The sequence below is a fragment of the Narcine bancroftii genome, chromosome 2, assembly GCF_036971445.1.
Source record: "Narcine bancroftii isolate sNarBan1 chromosome 2, sNarBan1.hap1, whole genome shotgun sequence".
NCBI classification, from domain to species: domain Eukaryota; kingdom Metazoa; phylum Chordata; class Chondrichthyes; order Torpediniformes; family Narcinidae; genus Narcine; species Narcine bancroftii.
The window spans coordinates 333,515,439-333,535,682 of NC_091470.1; the positions used below are offsets into that span (position 1 = coordinate 333,515,439).

The 20,244-nt window shown below is 40.4% G+C and overlaps 1 protein-coding gene across 3 annotated transcripts in view; it reads left to right on the forward strand.

The window, feature by feature from the left end:
• LOC138755693 (unconventional myosin-Id-like) overlaps positions 1-20,244 on the forward strand; it is a 131,179-nt gene that overhangs the window by 97,958 nt on the left and 12,977 nt on the right. For 2 of the 3 annotated variants that reach the window (XM_069922124.1, XM_069922126.1), the window contains one exon: positions 1,359-1,501. In XM_069922124.1, coding sequence (XP_069778225.1) covers positions 1,359-1,501 — 143 coding nt within the window. Of the gene's footprint in view, positions 1-1,358; positions 1,502-2,999; positions 3,102-20,244 lie in introns of those variants that run through there. The other variant, XM_069922125.1, reaches the window with a different exon arrangement.

Genomic DNA, 20,244 nt, shown 5'->3' on the forward strand with positions numbered 1-20,244 from the left:
AGTTTCTCCAGCACTTTTGTGTACAGTATTAACTAAATTCGCAGCAACTGAAGACTTTCTTGTTTAATTAATAACTATTTTTATGCATTTATTGTTTACCTTCTGATGTTGTACTGGAGAGTTGGAAGTAATGGTTTAAAACCACTTCAGCCACCACAATGTACCTTAAGCCTGGCTGATGTGATTTTCAGACAATAAACAAAGAGGTATTCAGAATAGTGTATTTAAACAAATTGGAGCTAAGAATTCAGGTACAGAAGTGAAGTCCAAATATCTTGCTTGGAAGCATTCTCTTCTCATCACTTTGGTACATAATATGTGAGCTGTAATCCTTGTGCAGCAACGTGAGAATACGACAATCTTAGAAATGTGGCCTTTGGAGACAGATGTTACAACAAAATCCAATTCGATGGATTTAAGTGTCATGGTGATATTTCAAAGTAGAGTGGAAGAGTTACCCAATAAAACATTTTCAAAATAAAACCTAAATAATATCTGGGTGGTCTGGTTATTATCATATTGGTGTTTGTGGGAGCATGATGCATTTAATTGGTTGCCAGATTTGCTGCAAAGGAACTTAAGGAGCTGAAAATCACTGGGATCCTGAATAGATGCAACTTTCCCTCTTACCCAACCAAGCATTCTGGATGAAAAGCAGATATTCTTGTGAAATATTTTCCATGTGGTCTGGAGTGGCAGTGATATGCTTTTTGGTGTGTGAGGCAAATAAACATCGACACCTCATGCCTAGTGTCTGACATTATAACCTTGACTGGATTTCAAAAAAGTACTTAGTTAGATGTAATTCTCTGAAGACATCCTGAGAAATGTTACATAAACTCAAGTTACATTTGGCCTTGTGATTGAAGATATTGTGATGAACAATCTTATCTTATAAGGAAATTCAGAATGGGGGCCATATTAAAATTGGAGCCAGGTCAATTTGAAGTGTTGTCAAGAAGTACTGTGGATGAGGCTGAACAGAAATCATGAATTCTGTATTCCAGCTGATTGTGGATACTTGACCCACAGAATTATTAAGGACAATAAACCATATAAAGCAAAATTGTGTGTCGGCAGATTTTGTGTGAGCTAGCCATTATCTATCTGAGGGAATGGAATAGCATTGTTGGGCTGAATCACCTCCTCCTATGCATTTCTGCTCACAAGTCTAGAATACACAATCATGGGTTACACTTAATGACTAATATGATTTTTAAAAATCACGTTAACAATTGTATTCTAAATTGTAATCTGTCAATGAGGAGGGGTCGTTCCATTCAAGATGTCCCAGTTCACTGAAATGTTTCTACTGAACCAATTTGAGGAAGCTCTGACATCTCTATTTGGTCTTTTAGGTGACTGGACTCAGTGTCACTACAGGGAAGGATCAATTGGTCATCTTTCACACAAAGGCAAATGATGACCTGGTAGTTTGCCTACAGGGAAACGTGAATAGAATCGGAGAAGTTGTTGGGGTCCTGGCAAATCACTTTAGCAAGTAAGTAATGCATGCTGTGATGGACAGATCGTCCACCATGCAGCTGTTTGACTGGCTATGAAAAGGCAGGCATATCATCCTGAATTGTGCTGAGCAGAAATATTTAACAGCCTAAAGCTGGCACCTTGAGCACGTGCTGAGAAGGTGAAAGATGGACTCAGCAATTTTCCACTTGTGGAGCAGATCAAAAACAGAATGTTTCATTCTTCCAGCATGGCAAAGGATCCTGTGATGTCCAGTTTTAGTGAAGTTGAAGGAAAGGCATTAGGAATTTCAGGATGACAAATGGTGTCATATGAAGATATTTTGCCTGTTTGAACTAATCCTTCTGGAATACCAATCCTCTTGAACCATGGTGAGGATTTTGGTTGATAAGCTTAACTTATTGCTTCTTGATGATAATATCCAACTTTATAAGTTTCATAGCTTCATCCAAACATGTAGTGGTCCTACAAGAGTAACAAGATCCTGACGTGTAAATCTACTTGATGCTAATAACCCTCAAACACCAAAATATGAGGTCTTGTAAATGCAATGACCATGTACCCTTCTCTAACGCCTGTTATAATTTGCACTCCACATCCTAGCCACTGTTTTGAGGCCTGTTTGTAATGCCATCAGTGTCTTTTTACCTTGAGAGGTTCTCAACTCTGCCCACAAAAATTCTACATCCTATGTCCTTTCTTGCTAATTAGATTTTATTTTTTATCAACAGAGCCACTCTATCCCATCTGCCCACCTGCCTGTCTTTTCGATATTAAACTCCCAGCCATGATCCTCCTTCAGCTATGTCATACCTGCCAATTTCTCACAGCATTTGAAGTTCATCTATTTTGTTTTGTACATTCAAATACTGCACCTTCAGCCAGACTTTTGCTGGGTACTGGTCAGGATAGTGCAGTAGTCTATAAGTATAAGGAGATGTGAAGGTACTACAGGGAATGGAAATAGAAGAACAAGAATGATTGCTGGAATGAAGGGATTAGCATTCGAGGAACATTTGATGGCTCTTGGACTGTACTCCTTGGCATTCAGAACAATGAGGGAGGACCTTATCAGAGCATTTTGAATGTTGAAAGAGCTGAATGGAGTAGAAGTGGCAAAGTAGATTCCCTTGGTAGGGGTGTCAAGGATGATAGGGTACAAGGGCACCGATTGAGTGGTGAGCCTCGAAAAAAAGGCTGCCATGGTTAACTGTGGAGGCCAGAACAATGGGTGTGTTTAAGGCAGAGATTGATAGGTATCCGAATAGTCCAGGTATCAAAGGTTGTAGGGAGAAGCCAGGGGAGTGGGGCTGAGTGTGAGAATGGACCAGCACATGATGGAAAGATGGAGCAGATTTGATGGGTCGAATGGCCTACTTCAACTCCTTTAACTTGGTTCTCATGGAATGGGAAAGTCAAACCAGGAGTGGAGAGCAAAAAGGATGGTGGCACTGAAATTTTCGGCAAAGCTAACAATATAAATCAACAGCATTATTTTTTTTCTCTCTGTAAAGATGGTGGCCACCAGCTCTGATGAGGATTTCACTTCCATAAAGAAGGCTCCACATCATAAGATTTTTAAAAGTAATAAAAATACATATTTTTGATACACAGAACACATGATTTATCTGTAAATTAGCAAATAATAAGTGGTTCAACAGCACTCCTGGGTAAAATGGTCAGTCAATGTTTTGGGTCAGGTACCTTTACTGAGACTAAAACAGTAAGGGTTCTTTTTCCTTTAAAAATATTTTATTGATTTTAATGAAAAACATACAAAACAAAAAAGGTACAATTCAATAAGATGATATAAGATGACAGTTACACAAACTAAATAAGACATTCTGTTTAACACTAACATACATAAATTGTAAATCATATCCATAATTCATATTCTTTTTAAAATGTTTTATTGAGCTTAACAAAAGCCCTTTACACAAGGTATATTAATGATAACATAAATCAAATCATATCATATACAAACAAGTACAAACAATTATTACATTAACTTATTTCATTCAGAACATCAAATTCAATAATTATTATAATTAAACAATTAAATCATAACTTGTATCTTGTCTAAAACTAATATTGAATACAAAAATTATATAAATAATGCACATGAAATTCCCTTGCATAAAATATTTTATACTTCTCTGATTTGATCATGTTCTGCGATATGATCCGTAATCTGTTATTAAACCTCCTTTACTTATTAGTAAATTCTAAATAGTAGATACCTTTTTGAGAAAAAAAAACTCTAATATAAAGTAATAAGGGTTGCTACTGAATGTCAAGGGGAAGATTAAAAAAAAGAAGCTGGAGAGGGGCTAAGAGATGTTGGAGAATTTGATTTAATGTTTGTCTACAATTAGGCTGGAAGAGAATAATAATGATGGATGTTGGAATGCCCTGATTTAACCTAAACTTAAAATGACCTAAGATTGTCTAATGGGGCAAAATAGAACAAATCTTGTGCAGAACCTTCATTCAGTATATGATTTGGGCTGTTTAATTCTAACAACAGGGACAAAACGCAGGCAGAATGTTCTGTTCCCTGTTACTGACTGACAACTTTCAAAAGGACAAAATTAGCTTTGACAACACCCTGTTGATGCCAATTGCTTGATGCTCTATCTGCTTGGGAGGTTCCTGTAATAAGATGACAATTGCCTGCTATTTGTTGTAATCCTACAAACAAAGCTTGGAAGAAGTTTTAATGACAGACTAAACAAAACCATCCAGAAAACAACGCTCTTTAAAGCAGCACATCTCTATCTCCATGGTTATAACAGGGGCATTTCCTAGTATTTTAACACTTCATGATTCTTCTGCAGGGAGCTATGAAGAGGGGGGTATACAGGAAGGTGGAATTAGCTCTAGCAGCTTTTTGTCACTCATTTATCTCGAATGATGTGTGGTGTTTGCTGCATAGAGTCCGTTACACTTACCAACTGGGCCAGTTCTTGCTCAGCTAGTAGCACTCCCACGTCTGGATCAGAAGGTTATAGGTTCAAGTCCAGAGAGTTGAGTGCAGAGGTACAAATTAAAAACATTTTTTCAGAAAGAAGTAAATTGTGAGCCACAAACCCTGCAGTTCCTGTCCCTTTAGCTGTGGGGTCACTATTTCTAATCACCCTGCTCTCGTTCTCCTGCCATCATTCTGTGGATGCTTCAATGTTCATCACAATGTTAATTGTGATTACAAAAGCCACACTTCCCAGCAATTTAGAAACCATTCCACAGCTTATTGTTATTGGACTATTAATGCATCAATGCTGCTATGCATCCTGATCAAAATTGGAGGCCACCTGCTTGCTCTGGGAAGAAGGTATAACTGTGGGAATGAACTCCAATTTTATTTCTTTCATTGAAATGGTCTAATCATTGTCCTTGTATAATCCTATTTTTGAACAGTCAGGGGATATATAGTAAATAGTTTTTCCCTCTCAGAATCAAACTCTGACAAGTGACAGATGGCTTGCTTTGAAGCCTTACTCTATTCTTCCCCTTCCCTCCCCTATAGCTCTGGGAATAAAGGACATGACCAGCACCATCTGTTAGAGGCAGCTGTCAGCACGCGTCTGGCTGGCTTCTGAGAGGCCATGGGAGGGAAATGCAAGGGCCTGCCACCTGCTGGCAGCATTGTGGCTCGGAGTAACCATTGCACTACAGCATGTTGGGGGGAGGGGGACGACTTCACACAGATGGTTGGGGGGTGCGAAGGTTGGGTTGAAGCTGTGAGCAGGAGTGAGAAGGGCAGGCAGTTGAATGAATAATCTCCACAACTGCCTTTCCTTCCAAAGCAGTGAAGTAACAACAAACTGGAGAATGCCATCGACAGACAGGGGTTGCCTGGCAAATGCATTCAAATTATTGTATAGCATAAAAATTCCATTTAAGGAACTCAGAACAGAGATGCTCCCTGTGTTGGAGTTGATTACTCTCAGGGCCTCTCCTGACATTTTTGATGTTCTAACTGTATTCCGCTAGCTTTGGGCATCCAGACTTCTCTCAGTGGGCTGAATTTAAATTAATGAATCGCTTGGGTTTGGAAAGTGGAGATGGTAAATATGATGAAAGGCAACAGCACCCCAACATTTGCAGAGCTGCAGATAATTGAAAGTTTTAATACTTTACAAGGTCAGTTCGGGCAATAATGACATGAAGATAAGCCCATAAGCTTCCTGAACTTGCTAATGAAAGCAAAGTGAGAGGAGAGTGCAGTGCCTTTTGAGAAGGCTCAATAAGTGACTGGCAAATTAGATATGAAATTAGATGTGGGAGGAGTATTTAGGAGGCGTCTAGATAGAGACATGATTGTGCAGAAAACTGAGGGATATGTATCTTGTGCAAGCAGCAGTGTTTTTATTTAATTTGGGCACTTTTGTAGTCTAAAACCAGAAGACATTGATTTAAGGTGAGAGAGGAAAAAATTTAAAAGGGCTAGGGAGTACCTTTTTCACAGAGAGTGATAGATAGATGAAATGAGCTGCTAGCAGAAGTTATAGAGATGAGTAAAATTCCAATGTTAAAAGACATTTCAACAGGTATTTACTTAGGAAAGTTTAGAGGGCTATGGGGCAAATGTAGACAGATGGGACCAGCTAAGGTAGACAAGTTGATCTGCATGGACAAATTCGGTTGCAGGGCCTACTTCCGTGCTGTAAACTCTATGACTCAATGAAGTTGAGCGAGCAGTAATAGAGAGAGTGCAGAAGAGAGTCACCAACATGTTGCCTGGAATGGATGGATGTAGTTATGAGGAGAAATTGGAGATGGTAGATTTAATCTTGCTGTGATGTTGTAGGCTAAGAGGTCACTTAATCGACATTTATAAAATTATGAGGGGCATACCCAGGATAAATAGTCAGAATCTCTCTCCCAGGGCAATGGAGTCTGGAACTAGAGGGCACAGGTTGAAGTTGAGACAGGGTAAGTTCTGAGTGATAGATTTTTTCGCACAGAGGGTAATGAACATTTTGAAGGATCCACTGAGGAAGGTTGTGAAGACAGATATTTTTACAACATTTTAAAATCATTTAAACAGATACTTTGATGCGGGAAGGGTCTAGTTATACAGGCCTAATGTGGGCAACTGGATCAGCACAGATGAGGTGGATGAAAAGAGCCCATTTCGGTGCTGTATGATTCTATGAGTTTCAATGATATATTCAACAGGTTACTACAAGACCACATTTCAGAATCAGAGTTTATTGTCATGAAAAACTGGCCAACTTTGTGTTTTGCAGCAGCATCAGAATGTAAACATTTTATATAAACCACCTTGCAACAATAAATAAAAGTAGTGCACAAAAAGTGAAAGGAAGGCAGTGACTTTGGTTCATTGATCATTCAGGAATCTGATGGCAGCGGGGAAGAAGCTGTCCTTGTGTCGCTGAGTGCTCGTCTTAGGCTCCTGGATATTTTTCCCAATGGTAGCAGAGTGAAGAGGGCATGGCCTGCATGGTGGGGTTCCTTGAGGATAGAGGGTGCTTTCTTAAGACACTGGCTCTTGTAGATGTCCTTGATGGAGTGAACTCTGATGCCCATGATGTCGCAGGGCGAGCTTACAACCCTCTGGAGCTTTTGCTTGTCCTGAGCGTTGGCACCTTCATAGCAGACAGAGATTCAACCAGCCAGAATGCTCTCCACGGTACACCTGGAGAAGTATTTGAGAGTCTTCAGTGACATACTAAATCTCCTCAAACATCACACAAAGTATTGTCCCTGGCAGGGCTTCTTTGTGATTGCATTGACATGAAGGCTCCAGGACAGATCCTCGGAGATATTGACACCCAGGATGCTTCATTAACGAACATGTAGATTGAGATCAGGTGTAGGCCACACTGTCTCCTGAACCTCTCCACCATTGTAAAGATACTGTAATTGCTGTAACCATTGTAAAGAGGAAGAAAAAATGTATCTTCCATGTTCCCTTGAAACATTCAGCTTTGTTTCTACAGTGCCCTTTTATCCTTGCAGACTATTATTTAAATGGTGAAAAACTGCAACATACTGTTGTTCAGAGACACCTAGGAGCACTTGTACATAAATCATGAAAAGTTAATATGCAGGTGCAGAAGGTAATCAAGGTGGCCTTCCTTACTAGAAGAGATTGAATTTAAGAGCAGAGGTTCTGCAGCGACTGTAGAGGATACTGGTGAGGTTGCAGCTGGAGTGCTGTGTGCAATTCTGACCTCCTTACTTGAGAAAGGATGTATTGGCTTTGGAGGTGATGCAGTGGAGCTTCATCGTTGATTCATAGATGTGGAGGTTAGCCTGTAAGGTATGGGACAATATTCACTGGAGTTTAGAGGGATAGAAGGGAAAGAAGATCCTATAGAGGCATAAAATTATTAAAAGAATAGATGAGAAACAATCAGAAAGGTTGCTTGCACTATGAATATGTAACTGCCGATGGATAGCTGGTCCGTCCCCCACTGGTGACTCACTCCCTGGTAACTTCTCCCCTTGTGATCCTAGAATAAAGGTTGTCCTCCCTCTCCCTATCCTCAGTCAAGCACTTGGAATCAGGCCAGCTACAAGTCTAAAGTATAATCAAGCCTATCATTCCTCATGCTACGGTTTTAGAGTTATCGATCGAGCCTATCGCACTGGTAGTGTGTCTATGGAATTTTCTGCTCAATGAAACAGTGGATACTGCCTCATTAAATGTATTCAAGACACAAAGAGATCTATTTTTGAATAGTGAGGGAATTAAGGGTTATGGAAACAGGTGGGTAAGTGGACCTGGGCCCACAACCAGGTTAGCCATGATCATATTGATGACTGATGTATTATGTTCTTATCACATATGTTCTTATGTTTCCTTTTTATCCTTCCAATCCAGAAACCATCATATTTAATGCTTGCAATGTCTGTTTAAGTACAGGCTTTGAAATTGTCTTTGGGTACTATTATCATGCCTGCAAAGAGCATGGCAATGACATGGCTATGTTAAAAAGCCAGAGACCTGACTCAATTTTTGATTTGCCTAACCTGCTCCAGCAACTGCCACTCCCTATTCCTCTCCCTTCACTGCTCCCAATGTGTCATCAAATTAGAAATTCACCCTTTCATTCTGCTGGAGCCACTGGGTTGTTCTTTCCACCCTCAAATCCTGTTAAACCCCAGATAGAGACTTCAATAGAGGTCACCATTTAACCTCAGCACAGGTTGAATCTTCAAGCCCCAATGCACACTGGGTGCTTCATGTTCCAGTCACAAAGCAAGCACATCACCTGGTGTTCATGTCCAATTGGATCACAATAGAAATGCGCGGGCTCTCACACACACACACACACACACACACACACACACACACACACACACACACACACACACACACACACACACACACACACACACACACACACACACACAAAACACTAAATACTTTCTACACCACAATCATTTCCATTAATGGGTTTTGCATTACTACAGCTGATTGATTTCTTAACAAGTGTAGTGATTCAGGGTGGAACAGATGAATTCTGCAATAGTCTCCAGCTAAGGCAATCAGACTACTCCTGATGAGGCAGCTACATCAAACAGTGAAATATCTCTCATAACCTTTGGATGCCTCAAAGTATCGTACAACAGTTTAATAGTCAAAATCATATATAGCGGCGCATACGGAGCTGCTGTAAATGCAGCTCTCCTGCTGATGTGGTCCCAAGCGAGCAGGAAGTGGAGAGACAGTGGTGCTCCACAGGGTCCAACCACCTGGTCCTAAGGCTGGTGGGTCCAGGTAGGTTTTAAACAGGCTGCATGGAGCAGACAATGCTTTCTATTAAAATCCTGCAACTGCAGGGTCGGTGCCCAAGATGGTGGTGCCTAAGCTTAGCACGAGGGGTTGCAGAGCCTGGGGGAGCAGTGGACCAGAAACAAGGAGAACACCTCCCATGGAGGAGAAAACCCTGAAGGATGGTGACCAGAGCAGCAGACCAGTGAGAGACTCAGTGGCTGAAGGACCCTACAGCACAGTGACAATAGCAGCAGACCAGCAAGGGGCTCAGTGGCTGAAGGAAGCACATGAGCTGCAGCCCATCAGAGACTTGCAGGTGAGGAACTCACACAGGCTGCGGGCTGCTAGCGACTTGTAGTTGAACGGCCCACTCAGGCTGCAAGCTGCAGGAGACTGGCTCAATGGAGCCAGGTATCAGAACATTGCAGAAAAGTTTTCTAGTGCTGCTCTGGTGGGTTTAAACTAGATTTGCAGAGGGATGGGAAGCAGAGTGCCAGAGCAGGTAGAGGCATGGAGGAGGGAAAACATGATGTGAAAATTGCACGCGCCGTTAGAAGTCAATGGGTTGAACGTAGTGGAAATTTTGTAACGTGCATATATTTCCAATGCAAGGAGTATTGAAGGAAAGGCAGACAATCTTAGAGCATGGATTGGTACGTGGAATTATGACATGGTGGCGATTAGTGAAACTTGGTTGCAGGAAGGGCAGGACTGACAGCTCAATGTTCCAGGCATCTGTAGCTTTAGACTCGATGGAATGGGGGGATGAAAGGGGGAGGAGTGGCATTGTTCATCAGGGGAAATGTCACAGGTCAACTCAAGCAGGACAGACTAAAGGCCTCATCTACCTATATGGGTGGAGCTGAGGAACAGGAAAGATATGACCACATTTATGGGGTTGTATTATAGATGGCCCAATAATCAGAGAGAACTGGAGGATCAAATCTGTAGAGAGATAGCAGACAGTTGCAAGAAACATAAGGTTGTGATAGTAGGGGATTTAATTTTCCACATATTGACTAGGACTCCCAGACTGTAAAAGAGCTGTATGGCTTGGAGTTTGTCAGATGTGTTCAGGAAAGTTTTTTAAATCAATAGGTATCAACTAGAGAGAAAGCAATACTTGATCTCCTTGTAGGGAACAAGACAGGAGAGGTGACAGATGTATATGCAAAGAGGTATTTTGGGTCCAGCGATGATAATACCATTAGTTTCAAGTTAATTACGGAGAAGAATATGTCTGGTCTTCAAATTGAGATTCTAAAGCCCAGTTTTGAGGAAATGAGAAAGAATCTAGAATGTATGGATTGGGATAAGTAGTTTTCAGGCAAGAATGCCCGAGGTAATTGGAAGACTTTCAAAGGTGAAATTTTGAAAGTACAAAGTTTGTATGTTCCGTCAGGATGAAAGGCAAGGTTAGCTGGCATAGGGGACCCTGGTTTCTGAGGGATATCGGGAGTCTGGGTCGGAAGAAGAGAGAGATGTACAGCAGGTAAAGGCAACTTGGAGCACATAAGGTACGAGAGGCATATAAAAATGCAAGAAAAACCTCAAGAAACAAATCAGGAAGGCAAAAAGAGGCACGAGGTTTCTTTGGAAGACAACATGAAGGAAAATCCTAAGGATTTCTACAGATATATTAAGATCAAAAGGATGGTAAGGGACAAAATTGGTCCCTTGAAGATCAGAGTGGTCAGCTTGTATGGAGCCAAAAAAGATGGGGAGATCTTTTATCTTTTTCTATGTTTTTATTAACATTTAAAGTTCATATCCAAAAATATAGAGTCCATAATTTGGAGATCTTAACTTTTTTTTCATCAACATTCACTCAGGAAACAGGCACAGAGTTGTGGGAAGAAAGGAAAACAAGCAGTGAGGTCATGGAACCTATACAGATTAAAGAGGTACTTGCAGTCTTAAAGAAAATAAGGGTAGATAAATCCTAGGGCCTGACAAGATATTCCCTTGGACTTTGAGGGAGGCTAGTGTAGAAATTGCTGGGTCTCTGGCAGAAATTAAAAAAAATTCCCTAGCCATGGTTGTGGTGCCGAAGGATTGGAGGGGAGTTCACGTTGTTTCATTGTTTAAAAAAGGCTGCAAAAATAACCCTGGAATTTATAGGCCAGTGAGTTGATATCAGTAGTAGGTAAATCATTGGAAGTTGTTCTAAGAGATTGGATGTACAATTATTTGCATAGCCAGAAACTGGTTAGGGATTGTAAACATTGCTTTGTGTGTGGTAGGTCACGTTTAACCAATCTTATAGAGTTTTTCAAGAAAGTTACCAGGAAAGACTGTGGATGTTTTCTACATGGATTTTAGTAAGGCCTTTGACAAAGTCCCTCATGGGAGGTTAGTCAGGAAGGTTCAAACATTAGGTATTCATGGTGAAGTATTGAAGTGGATTCGACAATGGCTGCACAGGAGAAGCCAGCGAGTAGTGGTGGATGATTGCCTCTCAGGCTGGAGTCACTTGACCCGTGATGAGCCTCGGGTATCGGTGCTAGGATGATTGTTCTTTGTCATCTATATCAATGATCTAGATGATAATGTGGTAAATTGGATCATCATGTTTACAGATGACACTAAGGTTGGAGGCATTGTGGACAGCAAAGACAGTTTTTAAAGCTCGCAGAGGGATCTGGACCAGCTGGAAAAATGGCAGATGGAATTTAATGCAGACAACTGTGAGGAGTTGCATTTTGGAAGTACAAACCAAGAAAGGACATACACGATGAATGGTAGGGCACTGAGGAGTATAGTAGAACAGAGGGAATCTGGGAATACCGAAACTTAATTCCCTGAAAGTGGCGTCACAGATGGATAATGTTGTAAAGAGAGATTTTGCATATTAGCCTTCATAAATCAAAGTACTGAGTATAGGAGTTGGGATGTTATGGTAAAGTTATATAAGATATTGGTGAGGCCAAATTTCAAGTATTGTGTACAGTTTTGGTCACCTAACAAAGGAAAGGTATCAATAAGATAGAAAAAGTGCAGAGAAGATTTACTAGGATGTTGCCCAGACTTCAGGAACTGAGTTACAGGGAAAGGTTAAACAAGTTAAGACTTTTTTCCCTTTAGTGTAGAAGAATGAGGGGAGATGTGATAGAGGTACAGTACAACTCCAGTCATCCAAGGATATCTGAAATCCTCATTTATCAGAACTTTCTCGGAGCCAAACTGACCGGGGACATCGGGTTCCCTGCAGCGGCAGCAGTGGACCTCGGGCTCCCGGTGGTAGTGGGAACCTCAAACTCCTGGGCAGGAATGGGACCCTCGGGCTCCCTGCACAAGTGGGGCCTCGGTGGGGAAATGTCAGTGATCAGCAGTGGCCAGGAATTTTTTGGTGAGAATTAAATTTTATTTTAATGCTTAAAAAGCCTTTCCTTGTTGTTTATTGCTGTTTAAACACTGTTACAAGTGATTTGCTGTTGCAACTGGGATGTTTTTTAAAAATGACCAGTTCACCAAATAAAAACCCGTTTATCCAAAATGGGGCCAGTCCTGACCATTTTGGATAATCGGAGTTGTACTGTATTTAAAATTATGAGGGGGGATTAGACAGAGTAAATGTAGGTGGTCTTTTTCCACTGTGGGTAGGTGAGATACACACCAGAGGACATGGGTTAAGAGTGAAAGGAGAAAAGTTTAGGGGGAACTTCTTCACACAGAGAGTGGTGGAAGTGTGGAACAAGCTGCCAGCTGAAGTGGTGAATGCGGGCTCAATTTTTAACATTTAAGAAGAATTTGGACAGGTACAATGGGACAGGATGGGAGAGGTATGGAGGGCTACAGGCTGGGTGCAGGTCAGTGGGAATAGGCAAAAAAATATGGTTCACCACAGTCTAGAATGGCTGAAGGGGCCTGTTTCTGTGGTTTTAACTGGGTTTCATGAGGATAATGAGGGCAAGAAGTGCTCCCAAAGAGCCTTGGGTGCTGAAGGCTTCCTGAGGTTTGGAAGGCATCCAGGAGGTTTGGAACTGGAGCTCTGGCTCCCAATGAATCAAACATGGGTCTGTGTGGCAGCAAAGGGCTGCAAAAGTGCTGGAGGTGAATCCACAGATACATAGTGTCTTTGAAGGGGCTCTCTTTTGCTTCTCTCTTATTGTAAGGGGGCTCCAGGCTAAACTAATGACAACTCTTTGTCTGCTTAGGCAGGCAAAAGGAAATTTTGTGCAATATTACATTTTCTGTATTATTACAGTCCTCCAAGCAGCAGTACGATACTGGACTGAATTATCAGCTCTTTAATGGGTTTAGTTGAGTAGAAAACTGACCAAGAAGCTGTGAAATTTCTTGTTTCTTCCAATAGTGTGTGGAACCTGAAAATAAAACAGAAAATTATGGAAATGCAATGCATGTCAGGCACTATTTGTGAAAAGAGAAACAGCTTTGGTTTCAAGTATGCAATCCATCATCAGAACATGTACAGCTAAGAGGGCAAATGTTACCTATCCTTTCAGCTCCCCAAATAGATCAAATTTCCAGCGGCTGGTATTTGTGTCCGGGTTTCTCGAGCTGGACTTAAATCTACAACATTTTGTGAAATGCCATCACGTAGGCCTTGCTCAACCACCTCACTCCCTTGGTGTACATCTTCCAATGGTTTCCAATGAACAGGTGACCCATGATTATATGTCAGAAGGAAGATAGGACTAGATAGTGAGACTGAAAGATTATTAGGCAAATATTGTCCTCACAGTGACTTCCACTTAAAGCAGAATGTGATAGGTTAGTAGGGAAAACATTCTTAGCCCTTCTATGCACTGATATGCTCCGAACTTTCTATCATTTCATCAAAGGTTGATGAGGCCCCAAAAATTTCGCACCAAAGGAATTTCATGGGTTTTTTTCCCCAGCTGTAGAGAACATGGAGAACCTCATTGAGGTTATTTAATCCACCATGTCCATCACCATTCATCCACACTACAAATTTCAATGCCAACATTCTGAAACCAGATATTGATTTTAAGCTATTTCTTCCTCTGATCTAATGGGATTTGTGCATTAGAGGCATTACAATGAGCCAAATCAGGGCTAGATGCAGGTTGGCAACTTAAATATTTTAGAAATAATTGATTTAACCGAGAGAACATACAATGAGGAGCAGGAATAGGTCACTTATTCCTTAAACCTTCACCATTCATTAAGATCAAGAGTGATCTCTTTGTAATCTTGACTCCTTATTTCTGGCTATCTGCAGTAAACTTTCAACCCCTATGTACCACTGTCTTGAGGAAGAGAGCACCAAAGACTCGCAATGCTTTGAGAGAAATGACTTCATCTCTGCCTTAAACAATAGCCTCTTAGTTTTGAACAATGACCCCTGGTTCTAGATAGTCTCTCACTATATTCCTCTTTGTGACAAACACTTCAGGTACTATCTCATTATAAGGAATCTTTGAAGAGTACTGCATTTGTGCCAATAATCTGATATGGCTTCCTTTTAAAGGGCAAACAATTCCAATTTCCTTCCCCCCTCAGAGCTCACAGTGAGACTAGGAAGTGCCACTGGAGCTACGCCCACTCTTAGCAGTGAAGATGAGTTCACCATGCCCTTGTTCATTCATATCCACCCTATGAAACCAACTGCCATTTTTAACATTTGAATCAAGTCCCTCAATCACTCTTCCAAACATTTGTGAAAACTGCATTGTGTCAATCTTACATTAGCAGATATCAGTCCAACCTAGGTTTTAGTTCAGTAGTATTCACTGAACTGTTTCCAACACATTAACATCCTTCTTTTCAAAAGGAATCAGTAATATACACAGTACTCTCAGTAATTCCCTATCTAACTAAAGCTTAATTCCCTGCCATTATATTCAACGTCCTTTGTAATAAACAATTCTATTCTTTTAGCTTTACAGATTACTTCTAGTACCCATATACTAACCTTTTGAGAATCAGGCAGTTGGTTACCCAGGTCCCTTTGCATCTCACAACTCTGCAATGTCTCACCTTTTAGGTAATATCTTTTTCTTTATATTTTCTGTCAAAATACACAATTTCATATTTCAGAATCAGAATCAGAATTTATGGTCATGAACATGTCACAAAATTTGTTGATTCCCACGAACTTACTCTATGGTCAGATCTTTTTTGACTCAGTTAATCTATTGAATTACCTTTGTAACCTCCTTCCATCCATTTCACATCTTACTTTCCAACCTATTTTGTCTCATCAGCAAATTTAACAACAACATCTCCAGTGCCTTCTTGAAATAATTTATCTAAATTGTGAAGAGCTAAACTCACGGTATCAATTTCTGTGGCAAACCATATGTAACAATTCACCAACCTGGAAAAAAAAACATTTATGCCAATCTACAAACCTGAGTAGTTTATTACTTTCTACATTACAAACCTTTACTTTTTGCAATATTTTGATGCAGAAATTTATCATTCACAAGTTTCAGTTTATCGCATGTTACTTCTTCAAAGAATTCCAATAAATTTGTTAATAGTGATTTCTCTTTCACAAAACATTCTTGGCTTTGCTTAATTACATTAAATTTTTCTTGCTATAACATAACAAAAGATTCTAAGGTTTTCTTTGAAGCAGTTGTTAACCTGACTGACTGGTGTCTTACTGATATCTACATCTCACTATTATTAATAAATGAGTTCCTTTGCTATTTTCCAATCCCATAGAACCTTTCCTGTTCTGTCGGTTTTGAAAAATTAAAACCATGGCATCAACAATCTTTTTCTTTTTCAATCTGTTTATTGAGTTATAATCAAACATATATACCAGAGGAGAATTACATTACAAACATGTATTTACAAGTGTGTAAGGAAAATAACATATTAGTATTTAACAAATACTTATTAACCGTAAATTTCTTCTCCTCTTGTAAAACCAAAAGAAAAATTAGAGAAAAAAAAATATTTATTGCAAAATCCCCTCAAACTAATCTAAAAATATAAATAGAATAAAAGAAAGCAGGACTGGGCAGTCCAAACATCAACAATCTCACTAATCATTTCTTTCATGAACCTGGGGATGAAGTCCATCAGAAGTCCAAGACTTTTTGACCCATATCTTCAAAAAATTGTCCAGCACCAATTTCTGAGCCCAACATCTTTCCCACTCCCCTTCTCCCTCCTCCCCACCAGCTTCTAATATCTAGATTCTGGGATGCTATCAGTTTTGTCGATAGTAAAGATTGATGCAAAATTCCTGTTTCATTCATTTGGCATGTCCTTGTTTTCCATTATTAATTCGATCTGTTCACTTTCAATAATGGTATAATATATAATGAAGTATCCTGCCTCTTTAAGACAGGAAACAATTGTGGTGCATTAGAATATACCTAAGGCAATTTGGAGATAGTTTATTCCAAGCTATTATTTTTATGACCCCTTTCTGATTTTTTTCCTGTGGATGGAGGGGAGGGAGTGGTGCAGGGATTGAACTTGACTCACAGTGTAATCTTATCTGGTCCCAGCACTCCATATTTGAAGAATTCAATTTCCCAACTCATCTTGGTGGATTTTTAACTTCCAATCAAACCAATATCCACTATGTAACAGTACTTGCCAGCCTCGAAGAAGCACTTCAGAACTTAAAGAGCAGGACAGGGAATAAGACACAGTCTAAAGTATAAGCAATCTGTGGAACCACTAACACCTATTTCATTTGCTGTTCACAGCCTTCCTCAGTTAGATGTGGCTTGTCAGTTAGCGAGGCACAGTCAAGTATGTGGGACAACATTCCAGACATACTTGGGGATGGGAGTCCCATCCATTCTTGTTTTAATCAACAGGAATAAGGGCAGAGTGAAATCTTCTTCACTGTTAATAGAAGAAAGCTCCAGAGGTATTCCCTAGATTGGAGGGTGAAAGAAAATGCAATTGTTTGCCCTTTAAAAGGGAAGAAGGTAATTCTTCCTTAAAACCATTTTGGATTATTGCCACAAGTAAATTGGGTGAGTAAATATGCAGATGATACAAAAATAGGGGGAGTTGTGTTCAGTGAGGAGGGTTTTCATGGACTACAGAAGGATTTGGACTGTTTGGAAAGGTGGACTGAAAGGTGGCAGATGGAGTTTAATGCAGATAAGTGTGAGGTACTTCATTTTGGGAGGAATAACCAAAGCAGGATGTATGCAGTGAAGGGGAGGGCATTGAGGAATGGAGAGGAACAGAGGAATCTTGGAATAACAATTCAGTGTTCCTTGAAGGAGGATTCCCATGTAGATAGGGTGGTTAAGAAGGCTTTTAGTATGCTGGCCTTTATAAATCATAGCATAGAATATAGGAGCTGGGAGGTGATGTTGAGATTGTTTAAGGCTTTGGTGAGGTCAAGTTTGGAGTATTGTGTGCAGTTCTGGTCTCCAAATTATAGGAAGGATATAAATGAGGTTGAGAGGGTGCAAAGAAGGTTTACAAAAATGTTGCCTAGATTGCAGTATCTTGAATACGGAGAAAGATTGAATAGACTGGGATTTTATTCATTGGAGCATAGAAGGTTGAGAGGAGATTTGATAGAGGTATTTAAAATTATGAAGGGACTAGATAGAGTAGATGTGAATAGGCTCTTTCCCCTGAGGGTAGGGAAGATGGAGCAAGTGGTCATAAGTTAAGGATTGGGGGCAAACCTTTAGGAGAAATACAAGAGGATGCTTCTTCAATCAAAGAGTGGTGGCTGAGTGGAATGATCTTCCAGAAGAGGTAGTTGCGGCAGGGTCAATTCTGTCATTTAAGAGGAGGTTAGATGAGTACATGAATGTGAGGGGGTTGGTGGGTTATGGGCATGGGAGTGGGTAGGTGGAACTAGTGGAGTTACAGTGCGGACTAGAAGGGCCGATATGGCCTGTTTCTGCACTGTAAATTGTTATATGGTTATATTGAGGTAGTATCTGAAGGGGAAATATAATGGCTATCTGCATCAATAAATCTCCATATGAGTAAAAAAAAAGTACATTCCATAACTTTTGTCCTGGATTGTTGAGGGAAAAATGTTGAACAAGAAGAAACAAACTTGTTTTACTCTGGACATCCCTGGGTATTCCACACTTTAATATGGGGAAACCTGGCAACTAACTTTCAGGTGGCAAAAAATAACAACAATGGAATAATACGCAGATCATTAATGTGGTTATAACATTGGTTGCACCTCTGAGGGAAGGCAGGTACTCAGCATGACACCTCACTGAAAAGTGGCCCATGATTAGTGTTCAAAAATGCTTATTGATAATTTCACTTAAGACTTTGGAATGTTGTTTGTTTCCACAATCTTATGATTTAAAGATGCATGAGTCACAGCTGAAAGAATTCACTTTTTCGAAAGGCATCGTATAATCTTTTTCATCTTGAATACAAACATCCAAAGAACGGAATTAGACCCCTGCAAAGCAGAAGAGACAGCAATTGGCCTGTTAGATTTCCATGTGGGGAGTCCACAACTTGAATCCCCTCTTCTTTGTATTTCCGCCATAATTACTACCTTTGATTTCTCTTGATTTCAGCTGCCAAGTGGAAGGAAGTTAATGGAATCCTTGCATGAAAGAGTCTGGCCCACATCCACAGCCATCAGAATGATTGATGGAGGAACTAGGAATGTGATTGGCCAGAAAGGTGCATGATGAGGGGAGATATGATGATTGAAGTATTCAGGGCAGTGATCCAAGTGAATTAAGCTGAAATTCGAGCCAAACAGTTAAATACGAAAGCGGATAGAAACTTGAAAGTCAGTGGATGGTGGAACAACATTAAAATTGAAATGTTTTGGTGTGGTCATTATAGGATTTGATCAATGAATGATGCACAGCTCATGGAATGGCAAAGCAAATCGGAGTAGAGATCTTTGAACTACCTTTTTTATGTTCCATTCTGACCAAGAGTGATAAGAAAGGGGCTGCAATAATCATTTGAAAACATAAAGACTAAAAGCCCTGTGTAATTGAGGTGTTAATTGAGATTGTAGGGTTCTCCTGTGAACAGGCCAACAGGTTATCTCTAACAGTACACACAGCCATGTAAAAAGCACAATTTACAGTGTATGAGATTACAATGTAAATTTGATGAGCTGATGGGCCTACTTCTGCTATATCTTGGAAGATCAGCTGAGATCAAGCAAGGGGTTCATTCAGAAGCCTGATGACTGCAACCCTCTTGGTGACTGCTTTCACACTCTTAAGCCTTCTGTCCAAAGGGAAGAGGGAAAAGAAAGTGTGTCTGGGAGGGTCTTTCAGTACATTGCCAGCAAGAGATGTAAACGCAGTTCATGGAGGGAAGTTTGTGTTATATTCTGAGGTGCATACACTACCTTCTGCAGCTTCTAATCTTGAGCAGAGAAGCTCCTGTACCCCACTGTGATGCTTCCAGCAAATATACATTCAATGATTTTTTGCAGCCAAGTTTAATTTTGGATCACTTACCATTGTATCATTTCTATGTGAGGGGAGCAAGTGGTCCAGGAATTTCTTTTGAATTCTTTGCCTCTATCAGCAGATTTACTGGTCGTAGGAGTGGCTGAATGGTATAAGTGAAAATCTCTGGCCATCTATTTATACATTCAGTCATGTGTGTTGATTCCTGTGGTAGTGTTGACAGTGTCAATGCTCTTAGTCGAGGCTAACACACAAGCTTTATTGGAGCCATGCCCTTGCAGGGATCAAACCCTTCAGAAAGGGTGCAAGGTGAATGTAATTGGAACTGCAAGTGCTGGTGATTAGACCTTCCAATCTTTTTTCCCTTTCTATCCGATGTTTCAGTCTAATGGGAATTTTCACACTTTGGGGCCTCTCAGTAGCAGCAATCTGTCGGGGGCGAACTTGTCTTCTTTCTCAACACCGAGGCAACAGTTGCTAAGCAACATAGGTGAGCTCAGTTTTAAAAAGCTGAAATAATGGATGGCCTAGAGAGACAGAGAGAGGCTTTGAGAGATAATTCTATCATGCAGCTGCTTGTGTGCAGGCTTAGAGAGCCACTCTCATCCTCTCTTGCTTCTCATTCCACAGTCAACTTCCCACCATATGCCCCAAATATTAAAATTCCAA